Source organism: Panthera pardus, unplaced genomic scaffold (assembly GCF_024362965.1).
Source record: "Panthera pardus isolate Hobbes unplaced genomic scaffold, ASM2436296v1 HiC_scaffold_12, whole genome shotgun sequence".
Classification (NCBI taxonomy): Eukaryota; Metazoa; Chordata; class Mammalia; order Carnivora; family Felidae; genus Panthera; species Panthera pardus.
The window spans coordinates 19020297-19042508 of record NW_026526677.1 but is presented as its reverse complement, the minus strand read 5'-3'; the positions used below and the strand labels follow the sequence as shown (position 1 = coordinate 19042508).

The 22212-nt window shown below is 47.3% G+C and overlaps 1 protein-coding gene across 3 annotated transcripts in view; it reads left to right on the top strand.

Annotated features, from left to right (window-relative positions):
* EXT2 (exostosin glycosyltransferase 2) overlaps positions 1 to 22212 on the top strand; it is a 144351-nt gene that overhangs the window by 16606 nt on the left and 105533 nt on the right. For all 3 annotated transcript variants that reach the window (XM_053899817.1, XM_053899815.1, XM_053899816.1), the window contains exons 4-7: positions 1613 to 1729; positions 10294 to 10489; positions 12399 to 12538; positions 15222 to 15315. In XM_053899817.1, coding sequence (XP_053755792.1) covers positions 1613 to 1729; positions 10294 to 10489; positions 12399 to 12538; positions 15222 to 15315 — 547 coding nt within the window. The remainder of the gene's footprint in view (positions 1 to 1612; positions 1730 to 10293; positions 10490 to 12398; positions 12539 to 15221; positions 15316 to 22212) is intronic.

Here is a 22212-nt window from a genome sequence, read left to right as displayed (position 1 = left end):
TATGGAGTGCTTGGCAGAAGACGATATAGGGACTTACAGTCTTAGCAGCAGCAGGGCTGGTGTGAGGTCTGTTTGACTAATTGCAATCCTGGCTCTTGCCGAGGTCACAAGTGGAGATCTTGAGTGTATGATGGGTGACGTAAGCCATGCTTCAGATGGCATGCTTTCCTCCTACCAGTGCATAACCCCCACCCTACTCTCCTGGAACACAGTAACAGTTGGGGCCCCAGGGACAGAATTATAGGAAAAGTTGGTGTGATGCACACCTGCTTCCTCTCTTGCCACATACACATTCCCCTCTCCTCTGGGGCTGTGGGTGTAATTACCTAACCACCTACCACCCTGGCTTACCTGGACTGCCTGGTGCCTCCATATTGGATCTATGTGTGTTTCTCCGTGCATAGGTCATGGGGCCCCATACAGTCCGCTTGCTGTTGTGGAACCGGCCCAAACTCATGTTGGATGGATTCATTACTGAATGCTAATCAGGAAAAATAAGACCGTATGTTGGTACTAAGGATAGTCATTAAGTTTTACAGAGTAGACTGGCAGCTGGAGAGGTTTTTAGCCTGCACATTACCTCACTAACCAATTCTTGGTTTCATAAAGCTTAAACAAACAGACTGGGATTTCCAGGGGTGGTTGGAAAATCTTTGAACTTAAACTGGTCATGTTAGAAGGGAATGTAGGTTGTCATCAGGGCAGGGAAAGGATTGGTAGCAATCAATATTGCAAAAAGTGTGGTTTCTCAGCTCAGACATTTTGGCTCAGACTGTGCGGTGCGTGGAACTGGCAAAACTCTGCCCCAGTAGGTGATGTTGATGGGTTTGGGGCCCCAGGGACAGAGTAACAGTCAAAGCTGGTGTGCTATACACCTGCTTCCTCTCTCTGATGAAGTGCCACTGTACTACTTGCTGGATCCAATTAAAGCAGTGTGTTCACAGCTTTCTAATTAAGGGAATAAGAGCTAGTACATGCAAACTGCAAGAGAAGCAGTAAAGGTCATCCTGGTTTCTTGCTTCCTGAATGGGGACTGAGTAGCTGGAATGGATGGCGAGAGCTGGTGGAGGCTACGTGATCCACACGCAGCTCTCGGACGACACTGGAGGACCTGCCTGGGGCAGCAGTTGCACGGGACCAGATGCTTGGCTGTCACTGCCGCTTTCTGTGCCCACTGTCTCCTGAGATTTGGGCCAGAGGCTGGGTAAGTGACTGCCCCGGACAGTCTTCCCATGCAGACCTATTGTTCGTTCCTGCTGTCGTGAATGTTGTGAATGACTTTGGGGAGAGGCGAATGGGATCTGAATAGGGTGGCGGAGGGGCTGTTCAGAGGGTGTCCTCTGGGCTGTGATGTGTTTTATAAAATGGAAAATAAGGAAAGACTACCTAGGACCCCAGAAGAAGGCCGATGACTCAGGGGTAGAATGCAGCTGACGTCCAGGAGATGTGAGTGTAAAACACGTAGCGCTGTGTCTTTATAGAAAAGTGGGCCAGTAAACAAGTTTTTGTTGATATGATAATATTAAGACTCAATTCTTCTATCCCTTCTCACAGAGCTTATCAGAATGAAGGCCTTCCTTTCTCATTGTTTGACGAAATCCTTTCCTTTCAGGGCTCTATTGGCTGGTGGTGGCTTTTCTACGTGGACTTACCGGCAAGGCTACGATGTCAGCATTCCCGTCTACAGTCCCCTGTCAGCTGAGGTGGAGCTTCCAGAGAAAGGACCGGGGTAAGGTGCATTCAGCTCAGCCGAGGGTGCTGTGAGATGCTGACCAGGTTCAGCGTGCTGGGTATCACAGCAGCTGAAGCCTCGGTTACAAGCCAGTATCTTGGAGTCTGTCATCTGCCCCCTGCCCCCCGCCCCCCGCCCCCAGTCCTGTTTGTCCTCCACTTTTCTCTGACTCAGTGAATGTACCGTGCTGTGTACCCAGCTTTCCAATCTGGAATCGCTGTGATGTCCTTGACTCCTTCCTTCCCTTACTTCCTGTACCAGAAGAGTAAGTCCTATTGATTCTCCCTCCTAAATATGTCTTAGCTCTGCCCTATTTCCCCATCTGCTCTGCTCCCCCGCACACCAGGTTACTGTCATCTCTCCTGTGGATTGTGGAAACGGACCCCTGTTGGGTTTCCCTGCCTCTAGTCTTGCTGCCCCTACAGCCTGATTGTTGACTTCCCATTTCCCTTTGGATAAAGCCCAGATCCCTTAAAATGTCTTTCAAGACCCTCTGGCATGTGACCACTCTCTCCGTCTCTAGATTTTTTTTTCCCCCTTTTAGTTCTTTTCTCAGGATGAGCTTTGCTGTCTCGGTTTTTCTGGGTTGCAGATATTCTCCACTGTCTGGAGGTCTTTTTCCTTATTTTCATCAGACTGATCACCTGCCTGTCCTTTGGGTTTTCACTCGAGTACCTCTCACCACTTTGCTAGCCTTGGAATGGCTCTTCTGCCTTATGCCCCGAGAGCGGTCGTGTGCCACTCACGAGGCCACGTCGTAACGGCTTGCTCGCACCCTCTCCGCTGGGGATTTTGGATTCTGGTGCCAGATCTGTTTTTTAACAGCCATGTTCACTGTGCCTGGCACATGATTGGCTCATAGTGTTGACATGTGAGTGGGTAAATGGAAAGAGCTGACAGCATAGACGTACAGGGCATCTTGTGTAGCCTTTTTTGAGGTAGTATATTTAAAATTGTGCTAATTCACGGCGGGAATCTCAGTAAGCTTTAAACAAATATGGTCAGAATAGTATTCTGTGTGCCAAGTGCTCAGGTATGAAAGTGATGGATTTGTGTATTGCCACACTAGAAATCTCATACAGGGGGAGATTTAAAAACCCACACGTACCATTTGGTCACAGAAATGAGTGTCAAGGAAATAGTTTGCAAAGCATCTCAGACTTCCCCTTAGAAGCCTTTATGGATTCTCCTGTGTATGTGTGTCCTACTGTGTGGCCTGGTGATCAAATTCTGGAACTTTCTTTAGACATAGCAAATTTTGTTATTTAGACAAGATTGAAACGTTTTTCTATCTTTAGGCAAGTGCCAAGAAAGACTAAATAGTTCATGAACTTCTTGCCTAGATCAACTTTCCGGATTTTTCTGTTAGTGACTTCCAGAGTTGACTTTTTGTTTTGTTACTTTGTTATTTTTTTATTGAGATGTAATTCAGTTACCATAAAGTTCACTCTTTTAAAGAATATACTTCAGTGGGTTTATTTTTAAATGAGATATAGTGGACATATAACGGTAGGTAAATTTAAGGTATACAACTGCTAATTTGATACAGTTCAGTGGTTTTTAGTGTATTTGCAAACTTGTACAACTGTCATCACTGCTGTCTCATTACAGAACATTTCATCACCCCCAAAATAAGCCCCATACCTGTTAGCAGCCACTTTTCTGTCCCTGCCCTCAAATTTCACACCCTCTACCCCCAACAGCAACTGCTCAGCTACCTTCCTTCTCTGTGGATTTGCCCATTCCGGACATTTCCTAAAAATATAGTCATATAACGGGTGGCCTTTTGTGTCTCTTTTCACCCAGCATAACACTTTCAGGGTTTATCCATTTTGTAGCACGGAATCAGTGCTTTATTCCTTTTTTGGCTGAATACTGTTTTGTCATATGGATATACCACATTTTGTTTATCCTTTTATAAGTTGATGGACATTTGGGTTTTTTCCACTTTTTAGCTATTCTTAATAATGCTGCTATCAATATGTGTATACAAGTTTTGTGTTTTTTTAAATTTTTTTTAATATTTATTTTTGAGAGAGAGACCGAGTGTGAGCAGCGGAGGGGCAGAGAGGGAGACACAGAATCTGAGGCATACTCCAGGCTCTGCTCTGTCAGCACAGAGCCCAACGTGAGGTTCGGACTCATGAACTGTGAGATCGTGATCTGAGCCAAAGTTGGATGCTTAACCAGCTGCGCCACCCAGGTGCCCCGGACATTGAAAAACTCTTAGCAGTATTTATCACTAAACATGAGCAAAAATATGCCTCTACTAATTTTTTTGGATCATCATCAAGATGAAAATACAAAATCTTACAGAGGATTTGTAGACTGGAGAGAAGTATGCAGTTGGTGCTATGTTTTGAGACTGGATTTTTCTCTGATGAGAAGGTACCAGCCTAGCTGGTCCCTGTTGGGGTGGTACAGATTTCTGTCATGTATCTCGGATCTTAATTTGGCATCTTTATGTAGCAGTAGATATAATAGATATTACCATAATATAAACATATTATGATAGATATTATAATATGAAACTATGATAGTGGAGAAAAGTCCACTGAACTTAGAAAAAAGATTTATCTTCTCTGTTGCTTCTGCGAACATTTAAATTTAAATCAGCTGTGTGATTTTTGAAAGTTAATTTTTAACCCTTTGCCTTTTTTTTCCGCCTGAAGTTGTTTTGGAAACAGTTTAATTCCGTTCACTTCAGTTCTAATCAAACCTTTATTGAAGGCCTATCTGGACCAAGCATGGCCGGATGAGCGGTTCTCAACATCGGAGGGGTTGATTTTATCTCCCCAGGGATATTTGGCAGTCTGTGGAGCCTTTTTGACTGTTGTGACTGAGGAGTGTGTGTGTCAGGGGTCCCCTAGACCACCTCCGATTTCGATGATTTGCCAGGAGAGCTCAGGACTCGGTACGTAGTCCTACTCGTGGCTATAACTGTAGCAGAAGGAGACAGAGCATAGTCAGCAAAGGGAAAAGGCACATGGGGTGAAGCCCAAGGAAACCAGGTGCAGGTATCAAAGGTCCTCTCCCATTGGTGTCACACCGTCACACAGGATGGGCAAGTGGTGACAGCAGGCATGAAATGTCACTTACTGGGGACTCGTTAGAGACTCTCCGTGCCCGCAGTTTTCATTGGGAGTTAATCACATGCGGTCTCTGCTTGACACGTGCCCCCGTTTCAGATTTCTAGAAGGAAAGCAGGTGTTCGGCATAAGCCATATTGTTTGTACAGTTCGGGCCCGGTAAGCCACTCCTCTCGGTTCGGGGGAGGGTGGGAACTCTCCCAAAATCGGCGTTCCCATATACCAGCCAAGAGCCAGCCTTGAAGAGCAGTCAGGCCTGCTGGGTTGACTCTGTTCTGCGCGGGGTGCTCCTGGCGGCCAGTGGGTGGAGGCCGGGGGTGCCAGTAAACCTCTGTAGCGCACACACTGCGCAACAAAGACTCCGGGGCCCACATGGCAGCAGTCTGCTGCAGAGAAAGCCTGGCTGAGGCCAAGACGAGCGGCTGGGGCCCGGGTCTGTCCTGTCAGCACGGCTGACTCTGGGCCGCGTTTTCTTAAGACTGCTTGAACTCTACTGTCTTTATTCTCTAATCTCTCTAGTGTGTAACCCAGCTCTCTTAGGACTCTTCCTTCCCTTCAGATTTGACCTAGGGGCAAAAGCCTACCGAAAAGAAAAGATTTAGTAAAAACAAAGGAGAACAAACCACCTCTAAAGAGTAAAAATTATTTTCAGGCGATTACTTTTCAGAGATTTAAACTGCTGCTGGTGGCTATTTTCTCAGTAACGACACCTCCCTAGTTTTTACGTATATCAAGATTGAAATTAAGATCTTTAACTAGATCCCTAGATGTCAGAGTGTGAAATTCTGCACTCAGTAGCTAGATGGAAGAAAGTAGATCTTCAAGGAGCAGGGAAAAAGCTGAAGGCTGCCTGGGGCACGACCCTCCCTCTGCTGGCCAGTTGGTGGATTTCTAGAGCTCAGCCTGACCCACACTTGTGTTCCCTCCAGCTTGCAGTTCCCTTGTCTCTGAAAGGAAGAAAAGAAGGAGGAGGAGAGGGAGGAGAAGAAGGAAAAAACAACAAAGGGCAAAAGCAGGCTCCAGACTCATCAGCCTGTCCAGGGACCTGGGAGGGAGGAGGCAGGGAGGTGACCTCATGGCCGTGCTTCGGATTTGTTGCTCTTGGTGAGAGTTGCTTTTCAAGGGGATTCCCACATCTCTTGAGGGCTACATAGAGTAGTGAGAGCTTTGTTTTTATTTTTATTTTAAATCTCTCTCAATATTTTTTCAATGGGAAGCTGAGGATTGTTGCTATTGATAGCTTCTTCTCACAGCTGTGCCGGTCTCAGCTGGAATTCTTGTCATTTTCTTTCTAAAAGGAACTAAATTGGGAGTTTACAACTGTTACTATTGAGGGAGACTTCAAGTTCTCAGCGTGATTTTACTTAAACTTAGATTTCAGCGCTGCTGGGAGGAAACATGAAAGTCATAGCTAGTAATTCTAGTCCTTAAAAGAAAAACAAGTCCACCTTAACATTTTGTTTGCTTAGAACTAAAATGGGCACACACCCCATCAACCATCTGTCAGGTCAGGGAGAGCCGGCAAGCAGAGGGAGCATTTTTAGACTCCGTGCACATCTGCACATTTATGTTGAAAATGCAGTAATGGTAGAGTAGGGATCCAGTGATCCTGGCAACCAAACGTCTAAAATAGAACTTTGTTTCTCAACAGTGAAACCTCAACCAGAGTCCTCTCCTCAGGAGCTTCTTGGAGCACCACACACTAACGTCTGTATTTTTTCCTGTATCCACCTGGGTGGGTGGTCGCTATGTGATCTACATGCGTTCCTATCAGTATCTCCAGTTCCACCAGGCACCGCACGAGCCTTCCGGTTTTCTCTTTTTGCGTGTTTGTAACTCCGTTCTCAGACAGTGAGAAATCTGGCTCCCGTTATCCTCAATATCTTCACTTATTTGATCAACCCTCCTCCATGTAACCAAAGTTCTGTGCCGCCACTGCCTCCATCACTGCACGGTGCCCTCTTCGGCCCTACTCAGACACTGACTCCCTCATGTTGGCTCTTGCTGCTGTCTCCTTCCCACCTGCCCCGGCAGATACCCTCCTCAGCCTTCTTGGGTTCCAGCACCCCACACTGGGATGATGGGACTGTTGCTATCATCCTCCCCACAAACATGCTAACCTCGCTTGTTCTCCAGCATCCCACTGGGTTGTCATGGCTACCTTCACCCCTGCCCCCCAGTGCAGAATCGGGTACCCTTGCAGGACTCTCATACCCTGCATTGAGCCACCTCCCAGCTCTTCCCTGAGTAGAAGCCTTCACTGGGGTGAAAACCTTTGTGGGGAAAGACTCCAACACTCCGTGTGGGCCATCTCTGTCCCCACACACGCCATGCAGAAATAGAAGCACCCTTTTCTCTCTAGAACTCCCAACACTCTGCGCCCTTCTGCATGGACACCCTCCTGGATGCCAGTGTGTCTCTTCTTACTCTAGATGGCATAGAGCCTGCCAGTTTTATGCCAGCAGCTCTACTTAAATAGAAAGTCCCTAGAAACATCCGGCAAGTATCCGTGCCCGATGAGATCCATCATAGAACCAGTGTCTTAGGAACTGGAAAGACCTTTAAAGGCCATTTAGCTCTAACTTGATGCATGGCTGATTTCACTATAACTTGTTAATGAAAATTTTTCTGATTTGAAAGAAAAAAAACCCCAGTCCATTTCATTTGCAAATAGCTTTAAGTGTTAAGATGTTTTTAAACCCTGCTTGTCTTGTGATTTTTGCCTATAAATCTTTCTCTTGTTTAAATAGACAAGTTTGATTACAGAAATAATTTCAAAGTAGATGGTATTCACTTCACAATGATCTGCAGGTGCTCTTATATGGGATCTTTTCATCACAACGTCATCCCTCTGAAAGTTAATACTTTTTTAAAAAAGTTTATGTATTTTGAGAAAGAGAGGGAGGTGCGAGCAGGGGAGGGGCAGAGAGAGAGAGAGAGAGAAAATGAATCCCAAACAAGCTATGCACTGTCGGTGCAGAGCCTGATGCGGGACTCAAACTCACAACCATGAGATCATGACCTGAGCCGAAATCAAGTGTCGGATGCTTAACCGACTGAGCCAGTCAGGCGCCCCTGAAAATTAATGCTTTTACAAAAGAAAAATTATTGAGGCTCAGGGCTGAACATAGAATCCAAGAGTCCATTTCAGTGTCTAGAAGGAATACTTTTAACTATAGATATTCAGCACATTGTTCAATAGATTATAACTTAGGGGGAAGTTGCCCGGGATGACAGGAACCGATCTGTGCAGCTGATCCAAACTCACTTCCCCATGGATTGCTCTTCCACATCTTTCTTATCTCCACTTACTTTTCCCCTGGTTTCTGGGTCTGAACAACCATTGAGGGCCACTCTATCAAATAGAGCTTTCTGCAGTGGGGAGACCATCTGTATTTGAGCTGTTAGGTACCCACTAGCCACGTATGGCCATTGACAATTTGAAATGTGGCTAGTGTGACTGAGGAACTGAATTTTATGTTTTACTTAAATGGCCTCAGGACGTCTGGGTGGCTCAGTCGGTTAAGCGTCTGACTTCGGACATGATCTCACGGTTCGTGAGTTCCAACACCATATCGGGCTCTGTGTTGACAGCTCAGAGCCTGGAGCCTGCTTCAGATTCTGTCTCCCTCTCTCTCTGCCCCTCCCCTGCCCACGATCGGTCTCTCTCTCTCTCTCTCATAAATAAACATTAACAACAATTTTTTTAAATGGCCTCATGTGGCTAATTGCTATTAGGCAGTGAGGTTTTAGGAATGCGTGCATCCCTTTCTTTCCTAACTGTGGCATGGGAAGTACCCTTTGCTTTCAGTTTAGCTGCTTAAAGAGATGGTTCTGAGGATTTGAAAGCAATCTGGCTGTGGTATGCGTTGCTCTGTTCTCTGGAGTTTCTTTAGCTGATCTGGCTGGTGAGGTGAGGGTTCCCCTTCTCCACTCATTGCTCTATGTGTTTGGGACCTGAAGTTCAGCGCTGGGTAAAACATGATTTCCAGTTTCAGGATGGGTTGTTCTTACTGGGTTAGGTGTTCTCTAGCTAGAACCTCCAAGTAAGTTTGAGAAACTAAAAAAACAAAAAAACAATAACCCTTCCATTCTCTCAAAGCAAGAAGAGAGAGAGACAGAGAGAGAGAATGGGGTCATAGAGTATAGGTTTTGGTCCTTTCTTATGTGCATACTCATATCAGCTTGCCTGGTGGCATTGTCTGTGAGATCTACCAACCCCTGGGACTTCCCCTGGTGTAGACCATTGGGGGTAGATTCATGTGACTGTTGCTTCTAGGTTTAATGGGTGCTTTACTTCTTCCTGGAACCTGCTTTATATTATTTATGTCTTTGATGGTGATCACTAGTGGTCCCTCAACCTATGTAGTGTTTATGCTCTGGAACCTCTCCGCTCTGTAGGAGTCTTGCCTTCCAGGAGAGAATTACCATCTGGTCTTCCTCAAATCTCCCCCGTAACTTCTGGCTGATGAACTTTGTATTCATGTTTTTGTCTCTTGTGGAGATCTAAATGGTACTAGACCCCTGGAAATCCTTTCTGCTCTCCATTTTCTTTTAGATGTCCTTGCTATCCAGATGTTAAGACTGGTTCCATACTTTGGTGAAGATAGTTTTTTCCACTTGCTCTCAACTACCAATTCCGTCTTCCTGTGTCCAGGTGGCTGAGGATGGGGCTCTCTTCCCTGCAGCATCTCTGTAGCATGAGGAAGCCATTCAGCACCCAGAAGCAGTCCTTCACCTCTTCCGTTTTTTTGTTTTTTGTTTTTTGTTTTTTTTTACATTTATTTATTTTTGAGAGACAGAGACAGAGCACAAGTGGGGGAGGGGCAGAGAGAGAAGGAGACACAGAATCCGAAGCAGGCTGCAGGCTCTGAGCTGTCAGCACAGAGCCCGATGCGGGGCTAGAACCCACAAACCAGTGAGATCATGACCTGAGCCGAGGTCGGACGCTCAACTGACTGAGCCACCCAGGCGCCCCAGCTCTTCCGGTTTTATAGCCACTACTGCCCATTGTTTGTCTTCCTTCCCGTTTGAAGGATGCAGGCAGCTGTCGGTTCTTTCTCAGATCAGAGACCTCAGATATAGCTAATGATAATATGTTGATGCTTCTTCCAAATAGCCATCCAGTCAGTTTCTCTCTTTTCCCACACACACGCATACACATATTTATGGTATGCTCTCCAAGCTTGGCATATTATAAGCCTTTCCTCAAAACGTGAAGAACTTATCCCAAATAAAACCTTTAATGATTGCATAAGATTTCAGCACATGAATGAGCCGTACCTTACATTCTGACAGGGTATGATACTGTAAATATTCAGCAATGCTACAGAGTATAATCTCCCAGAAAATCGAGGGGTGTGAAGCCTGGTGAGGACACCCTTCCTGCCGTAGGTTTAACGCCAGAGTTTGTCGCACTTTGACCGGCATGCCAGCGGCAGCGTCGCAGTCACCCTCTTTCCTCTCTCGTAGGCCCCGGCGGTACTTCCTCCTGTCCTCTCAGCCGGCTGTCCACCCCGAGTACAGAGAAGACCTGGAGGCCCTCCAAGCCAGACACGGGGAGGCGGTGTTAGTCCTGGATAAGTGCACCAACCTCTCAGAGGGCGTCCTCTCCGTCCGTAGGCGCTGCCACAAGCACCAGGTCTTCGATTACCCCCAGGTGCTGCAGGTGAGTGTCCGTCACCCTCTTTTGAGGCTTGGTAGAGCTCGCTTCCACAGAGTCACATGCAGCCCAGCGCAAGAGGCTGGTTTCCACACGCGGCCGGGAGAACTACCCAAGGGGAGAAGAGGAAAACGTAGTGCTGCTCCTTACCGGACACGCAGGCCTGCGGGCGTGTCCGTGCCTGCCGTGTTGTCCGTGCGCAGCCGCTTGGCCTGTGCGTGTCCCTCCTCCTTTCCGGTGTTCATCATACTTCGGAATCGCAAAGCTGGTGGGTTTGCAGAGAAGCCACACGGACAAAGCGGGCACATGTATTTTACTTGTACCCTTGTCTTCACAAGCCCGTCCAGGGAAATTTCCTTCTTTCAGGAGGCTGCTTGTATCCCCTGCCATGCTGGCCCACAAGGCCGCCGTCGGCTTTTGCTGGGAGTGGGAGCTTTTCATTTTTTGTTACTGTCTTGTCCGTTGGTGTTTTGCCACCCTTGGCATGTCCTGCTACTAGTGTGTCCTTTGCTCGGTCACGGGCCTGGCAGTACTTCCTTAGCCATGGGCAGAGTGGTCCTTTGGGGATGTTTTAAGCATAAGCAGGATGCTTGACATTCCAAGGGCCGGGAGCGGGGGAGGGGGGCTAGGAAAGGAGAAAGTGAGTTTTTTTCACTGAAATATTTAAAATAGCTCAAGGAGAAATAGCAAGGAGCTGGTGTGACTTATTTTTTTCTTTTTTTTTTTAAATCTCCACAGAGAACTGGCCCATGCTGAGATTGTTAAAATACTTTCTCTGAAAGAGTGCTGCATGTCCTGTGGAATGTCTGACTGATAGCAGTGGTGATGCGAGTGGGAGTATTTCTAGTAACCTTTGTCTAGACAGGAAAAATGGTTATCAGCATGCGTGTCCACATCTGGATGCCGACTCTTCGGGGCAGGCCGAGCTGTCCACCTGCACTCCGGGCGCCATGATGCATTCTCTTCTTCAGCCCTCGCTGCTGTCTCATTTATTCCCAGAGGAGTTTGGCATATTGAGTTTCTTTGTATTTTTTTTCTGGACTTTCCTTTACTCTAGCTGTAAAGGTTAAACAGTGAGGTTTTTTTTTTTTTTTTTGCTTTTTATCTTGTTTTTTTTCCCCTACCGAAGGGGCAAGCACTGGGAGAAACTAAGTGTTGGAGATAGGATCATTTCTTACTTTGGTTTACCTGCTGCAACTGCTTGTTCTCCTGCATGTCTTTCATTTTCCAAAAGGTTCTCCACTTTGACTAGGCTTGAGGGAGTGAAGGGAGAAGACATTTTTTGACTTTGCTTTCTGTTTGATTTATTGTTCTACGGGAACCTATTTGTCGTAGTATGTTTTCAAAGGCATTGCATTCACGAAATGAACATCTTCTGTGTGCAAAGCACACCGCTAGATGCCACGAGGGGTAGAAAGATGAAAGGAGAGTTTGCGGCTTCCCTCTAGGGAGTCCTCGAGGGAGCCCGGAATGCCCAGACAACGTAATCCCGTGACGAGGTAGGCTGAGGTAGGCACTGTAAGCCACGCTCAGCCACCGGGCCGCGGTGTGTTTGCATCACACACTAGGGCTGCAGGGGACCGGGCTGTGGGAGGTCACGCTCTTGAGTGCCCAGAGGAAGACTTGGGCTTTGGTTTCAGACTTTTCAGATGCTGCCAGTGGAGGCAGTGACATAGCACGGAAGCATTCCAGCCGGTGCAGCTTTTCAGGTTCCCCTGGGGTGAACTGTTACCTTTTGGCATTTTCCGCCAGGATGTCTCAGTGTTGCTTGGCCTCAGCCCTTGGGAGAACCAAGGGCTGACCAAGGGCAGCCCTTGGGAGAACCAAGGGAGACAGCCCTTGGTCTGTCGCGATCAGAGCAAGCGGATCGGCGAAACTGGCGTGTAATCCCCTACCTCTGCTTGTGTTCCTGCAGGAGGCCACTTTCTGTGTGGTCCTTCGAGGTGCTCGGCTGGGCCAGGCGGTACTGAGTGACGTTTTACGCGCCGGCTGTGTCCCAGTTGTCATTGCAGACTCTTACGTTTTGCCTTTCTCTGAAGTTCTTGACTGGAAGAGGTGAGTGTTTCCTTCTGGTAAACTTTATACCAGTGGCTCTGTATGTATTGGATTCGGAGAGCCCCTTAGGTAACTGTAATGCATACCTAGGTTTGAAAACTACTCCTTTAGATTATCGTGCTGTATTTTCCATCAGAAGAGTCCGCCTGTTGGCCTAGAGCAGGGGTTCGCAAACTGAGGCCTTTGGGTCAGATATGGGAAGCTGCCAGGTTTTGTAAATAAAGTTTTATTGAAACACATCCACACCCATTCATTTGCATATTATCTGCTGGTTGTTTTTGTGCTATGGTGGCAGAGCTGAGTAGTTGCCGCAGAGATTCTCTGGCCCACAAAGCATAAGATATTACTTACCTAGCTTCTTATCTAAGATGTTTAGCAACCCTTGGTCAAGAGCAGTGGCTCTCCATTATAACTGCAGCGCATACTCACCTGAAGGACTTTAAAAGATGCCCGGGCCTCATCCTCAGGAACGCTGTACTTGAAGCTCCGCGGGTGTGATTTGTAGCCATAGTTGTGAACCACCGCTCTTAGAGACCAACGAATTTGCATAATGTTACCAGCTGGAGATGGAGTGTCTGCACGTGGGTAAAAGCTTAGAAACAGTCCCAGTGAACAGATGGACAAACGTAGGTTCCGCTAGGTTGTAGGTTGTTCCCTAGGACTTTGGAAGTTGAAGATTATTGAAAATCAGCTGCCTTTGTGTTTACCTCTCTGGCTGGACTGCCTCAGATATTGCTTTCTCCTCTCCCGACTGTTTGGATATTTCTGTTCGCGTCTGACTACCATAGATAGGTATTTGAACAACGTTAAGTAGCATTCATTCATGTGTACATTCATTCGTCTTGTACTTATTGGAACGTCTACTGCGAGCAATGCGGTCTCTGCTTCTGAGGAGGCTGGCATCTAGTGGGGAGGACAAACCGAGAATTCTCATAGCATGTGATATGTGCTGTGGGAGAGGCCTGCACAGGGGGCAGTGGAGGCCCAGAACAGAGGGGGAGCCTCATTCAGCCTGAAAGAGGGCTCTGTGTAATTCTGTTTATCTTAGAGAAGTGCTGAGAGCCACAGCCAGTCGACCACGCATCTGTGGAAACATTCGTTCAGGGCCCTTTGTCTGCCAGGGGCCGTGTTAGGTATGGAGATGCAAAGATGAGCAAGGTCAGACCTTGCCTCCTGGATGCTCCTAGCCTAGTGGTGGGAGATAGACAAGTAGACCGGCAACGGCCAGCTACCGTGAGGGGACGCAGCCCAGGCTGGGTGGGACGCTGGGAGAAGGGTGAGGTGGCCGCACACGCCATCACTGGCAGTGGCTGGAGTTGGTGAGGGCTCCGTGGAGGCAGTGACCCCGAGCTGAGTCTGGAAAGATACTCTCGTGAGAATCCGGACTGGCTTGGGTAGTTGTAATTACGGTTAAGTGGAGGCAGGGCTCTGAATTTGGAGCCAGAAGGCCTGGGTTCAGATAACCATCGCTGGCTAACTTTGTGATCTTGTCAAATCATTCTTTTTTGAGCCTCAGTTTTCCCATCTGTATAGTGGAAATCATGGACTGACTTAGCAGATACTTACTAAGTGCCAGATCCGTGTGCCAGACGGTACCACGTGCTCAGGGTGTGTGTTGGAAAGCAGGTGTGGTTTCCATCCTAACGGACTAGTTTTGTTGGGGAGGGGGTTTCGGGTTTTAAAGTTCATCTCTACAGATATAACAGCAAACCCTGCTAAATGCCACGACGGGTGGGTCATCGCCGAGCCGTCCCTCTCTCACCCAGGCGTCTAGCTCTGTCCGAGCCACTTTTGCCGGCTCTTGTGCATTTTGCGATGGTCTCCAGCTGTTCTGCTCTCTGCCGTTTCTTCTGACACCTTAGGCAGAATGACCCCGTTGGAACTTAATCAGATCATGCCAGCTCTCCTAAACCCTTCCTTCTAATGGCTTTCTCTCTCAGTAGAAGCCGAGTCCTTACAATGGCCTGCAAGGCCCCGTGGCTTTGCTGAGCTTCCCCCTCCCCCCCCCCCCCACATTTGTCTCCTGGTCTCCTCCATGTTCTTTACTGTACTCTAGCCACCCTCACTTCCTTTCTGGTGCCAGAGCATTCCCAGCGTGCTGCTTCCTCAGGGCCGCTGGCTCGTTAGCCCTTTTGCCTGGAATGCTCTCCCACAGGTGTTCTTGTGGTGCTCAGCCCTGGCCTTCTCTGTCTTACGTGGTCACCGTCGTGATCCCAGGACCTGGCACGTAACGGGGACTCCATAAATACATGCGGACTAAGCGAATGGATTTGAGTAGGTAGCTGAAGGCCAAAAGTCCTCGTTGGTTCAGAGTGGGCAAGTATGAGAAGGGAGAGCATACCAGGCAGGAGGGAGTTCACAGCCACAGACCCCGTGGCGGGTAGAGCATGGTTTGTTGAAATGACCAAAAGGGCGCCAGTGTGGCTGGAGCACATGGGTGGGGGCGGGGCGGAGGGAGGTGAGGAAACGCAGCAGGCAGCAAGCGGGAACTGTGCTGAGGAAGGGGGGAGGAGGAGGAGGAGGAGGAGGAGGAGGGGGAGGAGGAAGCACGCACCGGAGGGAATGCGGGTGAAGGAGGGTGCGGGTGTTCGTGTCTGCTCGGAGGGGCTCAGCAGGACATGCACGTGCAAGTGCTTTGTGTGAAGGCCTGTGTGTATGTAAACTGTTTTGCCGTTGTCTCCAGAGCATCTGTGGTTGTGCCAGAAGAAAAGATGTCAGAAGCGTACAGTATTTTGCAGAGCATCCCCCAAAGACAGATTGAAGAAATGCAGCGGCAGGTAAGAGGCCAGGCAGCCCTGCTGGGGACGTGACGTGGGTGGCACGAAAGGGCGGCCTGCACGGTTGGGGTACACGTCCCAGCTGACGCGTGAGCGGGGCTTGTGGCCTCCACCGTGTCGGCTGACCACACTGAAGCGAGGAGAGCAGACTCCGGTGAGTTCCACCAAATGAGGGTTGAAACAGTAACTGTCAGAGATTTGAAAACTCTCCCGAGGTAAGCCTGCCATGTTTTCAGGGTCTTGCATAGCAGTGTGTTCAGCCCGCAAAGCTGAACCTTTGGGTGGTTGTGTTCACAGCAGGTGCCACTTACAGTGACTAAGGCGGCCCTGGAAGCAGGGATGCTTCAAGGTGACGCTTCTGAGCAGCTGTTGACCAGGAGAATGTTGTCGTGTCAGCTGGCCTACAGTTCCAGCTTCCTGGTCCCAGAGGCTTCCTCACTGAGAGGCCCTCCCTGCCTCCTGGAGCGGGTGCCGTGCCCCTGCCTCACTTTCCAGTTTCTCTTCCACCTTCTGATAGTCCTTCCCCTGGGCTGCTCTCGACAGTCTGAATCACGCCACTGGGGGCCTCAGGTGGCCCTGCTTCCCTTTCTTTTCTCTTTCCAGAAAGGAATTTAGTTGGGCTGAAATGTCAAGCGAGTTAAAAAAAAAAAAAAAAAAGAAAAAAGACTATCCCAAGTTGTTACTGTGCTTGTTGTTTCTGTTTCTTTTCTTTTTAATGGATTTTTAAGGTTTTTATTTTTGTCAAAACTATCTTTGTAGGAGATGCGTGGGAGAGAGGTTTGGAGGTATTCAGCGTTAAGTCTGCACCTGTTCCATGTACCCTCTGCTTTTGGTTTGACACCCCCACCCTGGGCAGAGAGCCTGCACGTGACCTTGTCCAGGGAATGGGTGTCAGGCCTCTGTCTGGGTGACGGCAGGGTGGTCACCTGCCAGTGGGGGGTGGGGCGGGGTCTGGGCTTCTGACCACTTCGTAAGTACAGGTTCAGTCTGTCCTTCTGCTTTCGGCTCATCTTTGCCCCCACCTGGGGTTCCGCAGTGGCTGACCTCAGGTTTTTCTCAGCTGATTTTTCTCAGCAGCTCCCTTGGGTTTGCAGAGTCAGCTACCCTGTCTCGTTCTGCCCCTCAGCTTCCGCATTTTATTGCTGTCATCTCGTCTCTCATTTTCTTTATCTTGGAGCGATTATGCCTTTGCTTTTAAAAATTTGTCTTAATTGTCGTTTTTGGGTTTTAGGAGGCAGTGAAAATTAGTGGATGTGTCGAGTCTCCCCTCTTCATTAGACCAAGGGATGGCGGCATCATGCAGTAATTAGTCTGTAGGCGCTGACCTTGGACTGCCTGCACTGCGTGCGCACGGCTCTGCCCTTGGCCAGGGATTTGCCGTCTGTGGACCTCAGTAACCTCATCTGTAAAACACGCTGGCATTCTGCTTTGAAAACAAATCACAACTTGATTTTAGCCTCCCCGTAGTAGTTTCACAGCCCGCTCATGTCCATTTTAAGTTTCTGGGCCTCTCGGTTGTTATTTAACTACTGACCTCATCTGAGTTTAGTCAGTTAGAAAATCCATCTAGGGATCTCTAGATTCTTCATCTAAATCTCTGGTTGCTATAACTTGTGTAGAAGAAAATATTCCTTTTCACAGAAGAGTCCTCTTGTCTGAGCTCCTTGTGTTTCTTTTGTGGCATCTTGATTCCTTAACGCAGCTGAGTATCTGCCAAATCAGGTACCATCTTAAGATTCCAGTCGGAGAAGGCCAGGTAGGCACCCTGCACCGTCATGTTGGGAAAGAGAATCATTTGGTTTTCAGAGCAGAGCTCCTACGGCCAGCTTCTAGAACACTGTTGTTCCGCAGAGCCTGGCTGGGGAACCGCGCGTCTGAGACCAGCGCGGCGGGTTATTTCTGAGTCCAGGCTCAGACTCCTAGAACCATGGAGATGGAATGAATAGAGGTCATTTAAAATAGGGTACTTTGAGGTTATTTGGGTTCAGAGAGATATACTTGGAGTCAGAAGACTTGGGTATGAGCCCTGGCTCTGTCCCTATGAATTGTATGACAGTGGTAAGTCACCAGAGCTCCCTGGGCTTTCATTTCCTCCTTTACGAGATGATGGGGTGGCTGGATCCTCTCTCATGTCCCATTCATCTGTTTAAAAACTCTGTGAACCTCTCGTCCTTAGCAAGAATGTCACTGTCCTTGACGGCATTAATGACCACGTGGCTGTCTCTTTTCTGCTGTTCACCTCTAGGCCTGAGGACCAGTCACCTCCTGGGGTGGTGAGTGCCCCACCTTGTGTAATTGGACAGAAAGGCAGTCTTGGCACTTTCCTGCCTCCCTTTCCAGGTCTTCCTTCTGCTTTCTGATGCCCTTCTTCTCTGCTGCTTTCAGACTTTCTAAAGCACTCTGCTGCCGTTCCCCTGTGTAGTCCTGCTCCCCTTTCCCTAAGTATCCTGTGTTCTAAAAGTGACCTCTTTTCTTCTCCCAGTCCCAGCTTTCTAGATGGACTGATGTCAACTAGAAGTGAGATTATCTGGTTAAGTAATTCCCAGATAGATAGAAAGGAGGACCAGGTTCAACTACTAGAGGCCAATAGCACACCCTTTTCCCAAGTCGTGACAACCAAAAATGTCTCTGGACATTGCCAAATGTCCCATGTGGGGCAACATTGCTTTGATTGGGAACCACTGTTCTTTTGGTGGTGATGATCTCATCCCAGATTAGAGAGAGTGCCTTTGCTCTGTAGGACGCTTTGCAGAATATGTTTGTCATTTTGCCCTCTGTTTACTGTCCATCGATTTAACCTGACCTTGGCAGAAGTAGCGAAAAAATAGCACATACTTGGTTCTGGAAAGTTTTTATACCTAGTGAGTTCTCTTTAGGGGGTTCAGATTCAGATCTTTCTGTAAGATAAGTTGCATAAACTTTTAGGGGAAAACCTGTTGCCTCAGCCGTTGATTCCTTAGAGCCTCTGGTTGATAGGTCAGAATGAGCTGAGGCTGAGCAAGTCTGATTTCTTGCTCAGCAGTTGAAAACAAGCTCGAGGAGCTGCATGGACAGTTGCAGCCAGCAGAGGTCTCCATCCACTTCTAAGTGACTCCTTTTCCTTGGGACCATTGAAATGTTTCCAAGAAATCCTAAGGTGCTTCTCACTGGCCTTGTCCTCATAGTCAGTCTCTAGAGATTAGTTCTTTCAGATGAGGAAAAATAGTGCCGAGTGTAGGGTTTTTGCTGTCTGTAGATGGAGCAGAGCTAAAGTTTCTGAACTGACCCCAACATTGTGGGGATGGGATCTTGGTGATAAAAATATCGCAGTGACGTTTTGTAGCTTAGAGCTCGGGATGAGGGAGGCTACAGCGTAACTGGTGGGCACAGCGGCGAAAGCCCTCATCGTGACCTGGGCATTGGGACACACCAAGGGAGAGACATTTTGCCCGACAAGGAAAAGTGAATCTGCCTTCTGACCGTAGATATGATATCAAAGCAACCATAAAGTTAAGTACAATGCTAGAGCAAAAGGAAGTAAGGGTTAAGCTAAGGTTTGTGAAGACAAGGACCACCTCTGCCTCCATTATGTACTCCTGAAAAATGACAAGAGGGCTGGCATATGTGGCATTGTACAAGCTAGGGGCTTACAGGTTTGTGTGTGTGTGTGTGTGTGTGTGTGTGTGTGTGTGTGTATGTGTGTGTGTGTGAGAGAGAGAGTAGTTAAAAACCAGCTCCTTCAGTTAGTAGAGGGTAAGAGTTATAACAGGATCAAGCCAACATATCAGTTGGCCTTTTGTCATCCTGTGAGCTAAATTAACTAGTTAATTTAGTGAAACACTAATTATTATTTTTTCAACGGGAGATGGTGGGAGATAATACTAAATCTGTGATCCCCACTCACAAAGGCTTGTTCTCTTGGGGCTATAGGGACATAAGCACAAAGAAAGTTGAGAAGACAGTGCACATTTTCCAAAGTACATTAGGGGTCTGAAATGGAAGGGAGAAGTTATGGGCTGGAGTCAGGGACAGATTTATTGGGGAGGTGGCATTTGAGGTAGGCCCTAAAGATGGAGAGGCCTATCAAGCACCTTCCCTACACTGGAAGGCAGGAAGAAGTATGCAACTGAATATTTTTCTGTAGTCAGAAGGAACGTTCATATCCGCAGTGTCCCTTGAATGACAGTGGAAAAGAAAGCAATCTAGGATCTTGGAAGGCTGGGTAGACACGGGACCGTATAGTTGGAAATGTTTGTGTGGATAGGGAGGAAGGCGTAAATGGATCCCTGGTTTATCTGTTGAGTGGAGTTTCCAAACATTCTTTTATTGGTCAGTGGCTCCACCAGCACTGACCTCTAACCTCAGCCACACTAGGAGGTGGAAGTCAGGAGCCTGCTTTGCCTTTGAACTCTTCTTTGTACTCGATTGACTGGGAGCCTTTGAGGTGGCAGAAACAGTCAGCATCTTCTTTTCTCCCTGGCCTTTAAGCTTGGGTGAGTTAAAATACCAGTTTCTTTTCAGTCTGTTACACAGACCCGTCTCACTTTGCCTTCATATTTTCCTACCAAGCATAGCGAATATTCGTGCTGCTAAAGAGTACTTGAAGATATAACTCGATGATTGGGAAAAAGACAAAACACTTCCATTTAAGAAGATAAAACCCCAGGCCTGTGGCACCCTCACTGACCAGGACTATAGTTAGGTGGCCAGTGTGGCTATGACTAAGGAAAAAGCAGAAAAGAACACAGAGTCCAAATGTGTGTGCACACCAGAGGTCACATACTTTGTCCACACGACAGCCTCTAGACCGAAGCTTGTATTTTATCCTACTTGCATGTAATTTCAGCACAGTGACTTACCCGGTTTCCATAGCCATAGTAGCTTAGCAGTCACAAATTTGAAGGGCGGAAGGCTACAAGGGAGGGTCTGTGAGATGGGGCATCTGCCGTCTGGTGTGAAGAGCAAAGACAGGAAAGCTGTTTTAACAGCAGGACTCTCAGTACGTTGGATAGACGGATAGACGACAGACAGCTCCGCAGGCTTTGCCGTGTCCTGGGTGCGTCGGGGCAAGCTGGCGGACTTCCTTGACTCATAGAAGTACGTGTTTGTTTGCTTTTCATATTTTGGATTTCTGACGTCCAAATGAGACCTACCATCAGTTTGAGTATCACTTTTGCTTTTTCCTCTAAAGCTGTTCTTGATGCAGTATCTTAAAATTGAGGAGATACAGAAATTGCTATTCTTGGTGATGCCCTCGAATCTTTAAGTGAAGATTTAAATTTTGTTTAGCATATATATAAATATATATATATATATATTTTTAAATAGTGGCTCTTAATGTAATATACTTTATAAAGATTTCTGTCTAGAATGTTTGTTTTTACAGACTCTTAAATACTCTTAAATACAGAGAACAAACTGATGGTTACCAGAGGGGAGGTGGGTGGGGGATGGGGTGAAATAGGTGATGGGGATCAAAGAGCGCACTTACCGTGATGAGCACTGAGTAATGTAGAATTGTTGAATCACTGTATTGCACACCTGAAACTAATATAACACTGTATGTTTACTATACTGGAACTGAAATTAAAAATTTAGGGGTGCTTGGGTGGCGTAGTTAGTTAAGTGTCTGACTTTGGCTCAGGTCATGATCTCGTGGTTTGTGGGTTCGAGCCCCGTGTCGGGCTCTGGCTGACAGCTCAGAGCCTGGAGCCTGCTTTGGATTCTGTGTCTCCCTCTCTCTCTGCCTCTCCGTCATTCACCCTCTGTCTCTAAGAAATAAATGAACATTAAAAAAAATTAAAAACTTAATAAAAATGAAGAAAATGAAAATGTTTTTATTTTTAAACAGTGTTTTGTGATTTCCTTAAAGGTGTAAACTCTCCAATGTCTAGAAACCTCGGCAGTGCAGTTCTCTGAAGGTTCCCTGCGCGGGTGGCTTGACCGTCCTGTCCATTGACAGTTATACAGCTGTCCGAGTCCACTTCCCCTCACTCCCCCACCGTTTACAAAGCAAACTGTTTAAACAGAGTAGTGAGATAGGCAGTCAGACAAGTAATCTGAATGTTTTAACGTGAGGAAACTGAGAATAAAGAGATGTAAAGTAATCCTCCCAAGACCGCACACCATGTGAGGGACAGACAGGGAGCATACTCTTTTGCTGCCCACAACTTTATTTAAATCGCAGAGCTGTGTGGCCTGGATTGAGGCAAAAAATCAGACGAACTTGCCAATAATTCAAGATGACTGCTTACTGGATCATCTTCTCAAAAAAGTCGTCGCTTGAGACATTTAGGACTGGATGCCTCCCTGGAAATATATTATGAAGAATATGGAAAATATTTCACTTCTGATTTCCAGAATCAATATTGTAATGTCTGTCATTTTTATCCCTCCACCTGTGAAATTGAAAATTTTTTATGTACATGAACTGAACTCTCACAGCTTTTTAAAAAATGCCAGATATTCCCTGCCTCCTTTCCTCCCCCACTCCCAGGCCCCAACAAGTCACTCCAAGCTGTGTTTCCCAATCTCTGCTTTCGTACTTGCCCTAAAAAAAGCTGCTGGATTGCTTGCCCTTAAACAAAACACATTGACCTGACCCTGGAGTTCTTCCTGTGAAACAGACGACCATGGTTCTGACCCAAAGCTGGGCTCTTTGGCCCATGGGAGAGCCTTGAGGACCGAGCATGATCGCTTTGTGGGATATTTTGAATTTCACAATTTCTTTTCAATAGCACTGGACTCTCTGTGTCTGAGTTTTCCTGAATGCATAAATCCACACTGTGAAGGAGATGGGTTAATGTATGTTGTTTAAAGCAGGATAAAATAAGGACTCGTTTAATTGGAACTCTTAAGGAAGAGCATTTTTATGCGTTTCACTTCTTTCCCCCCCACTTGAGTATTAGGAACCTTGTT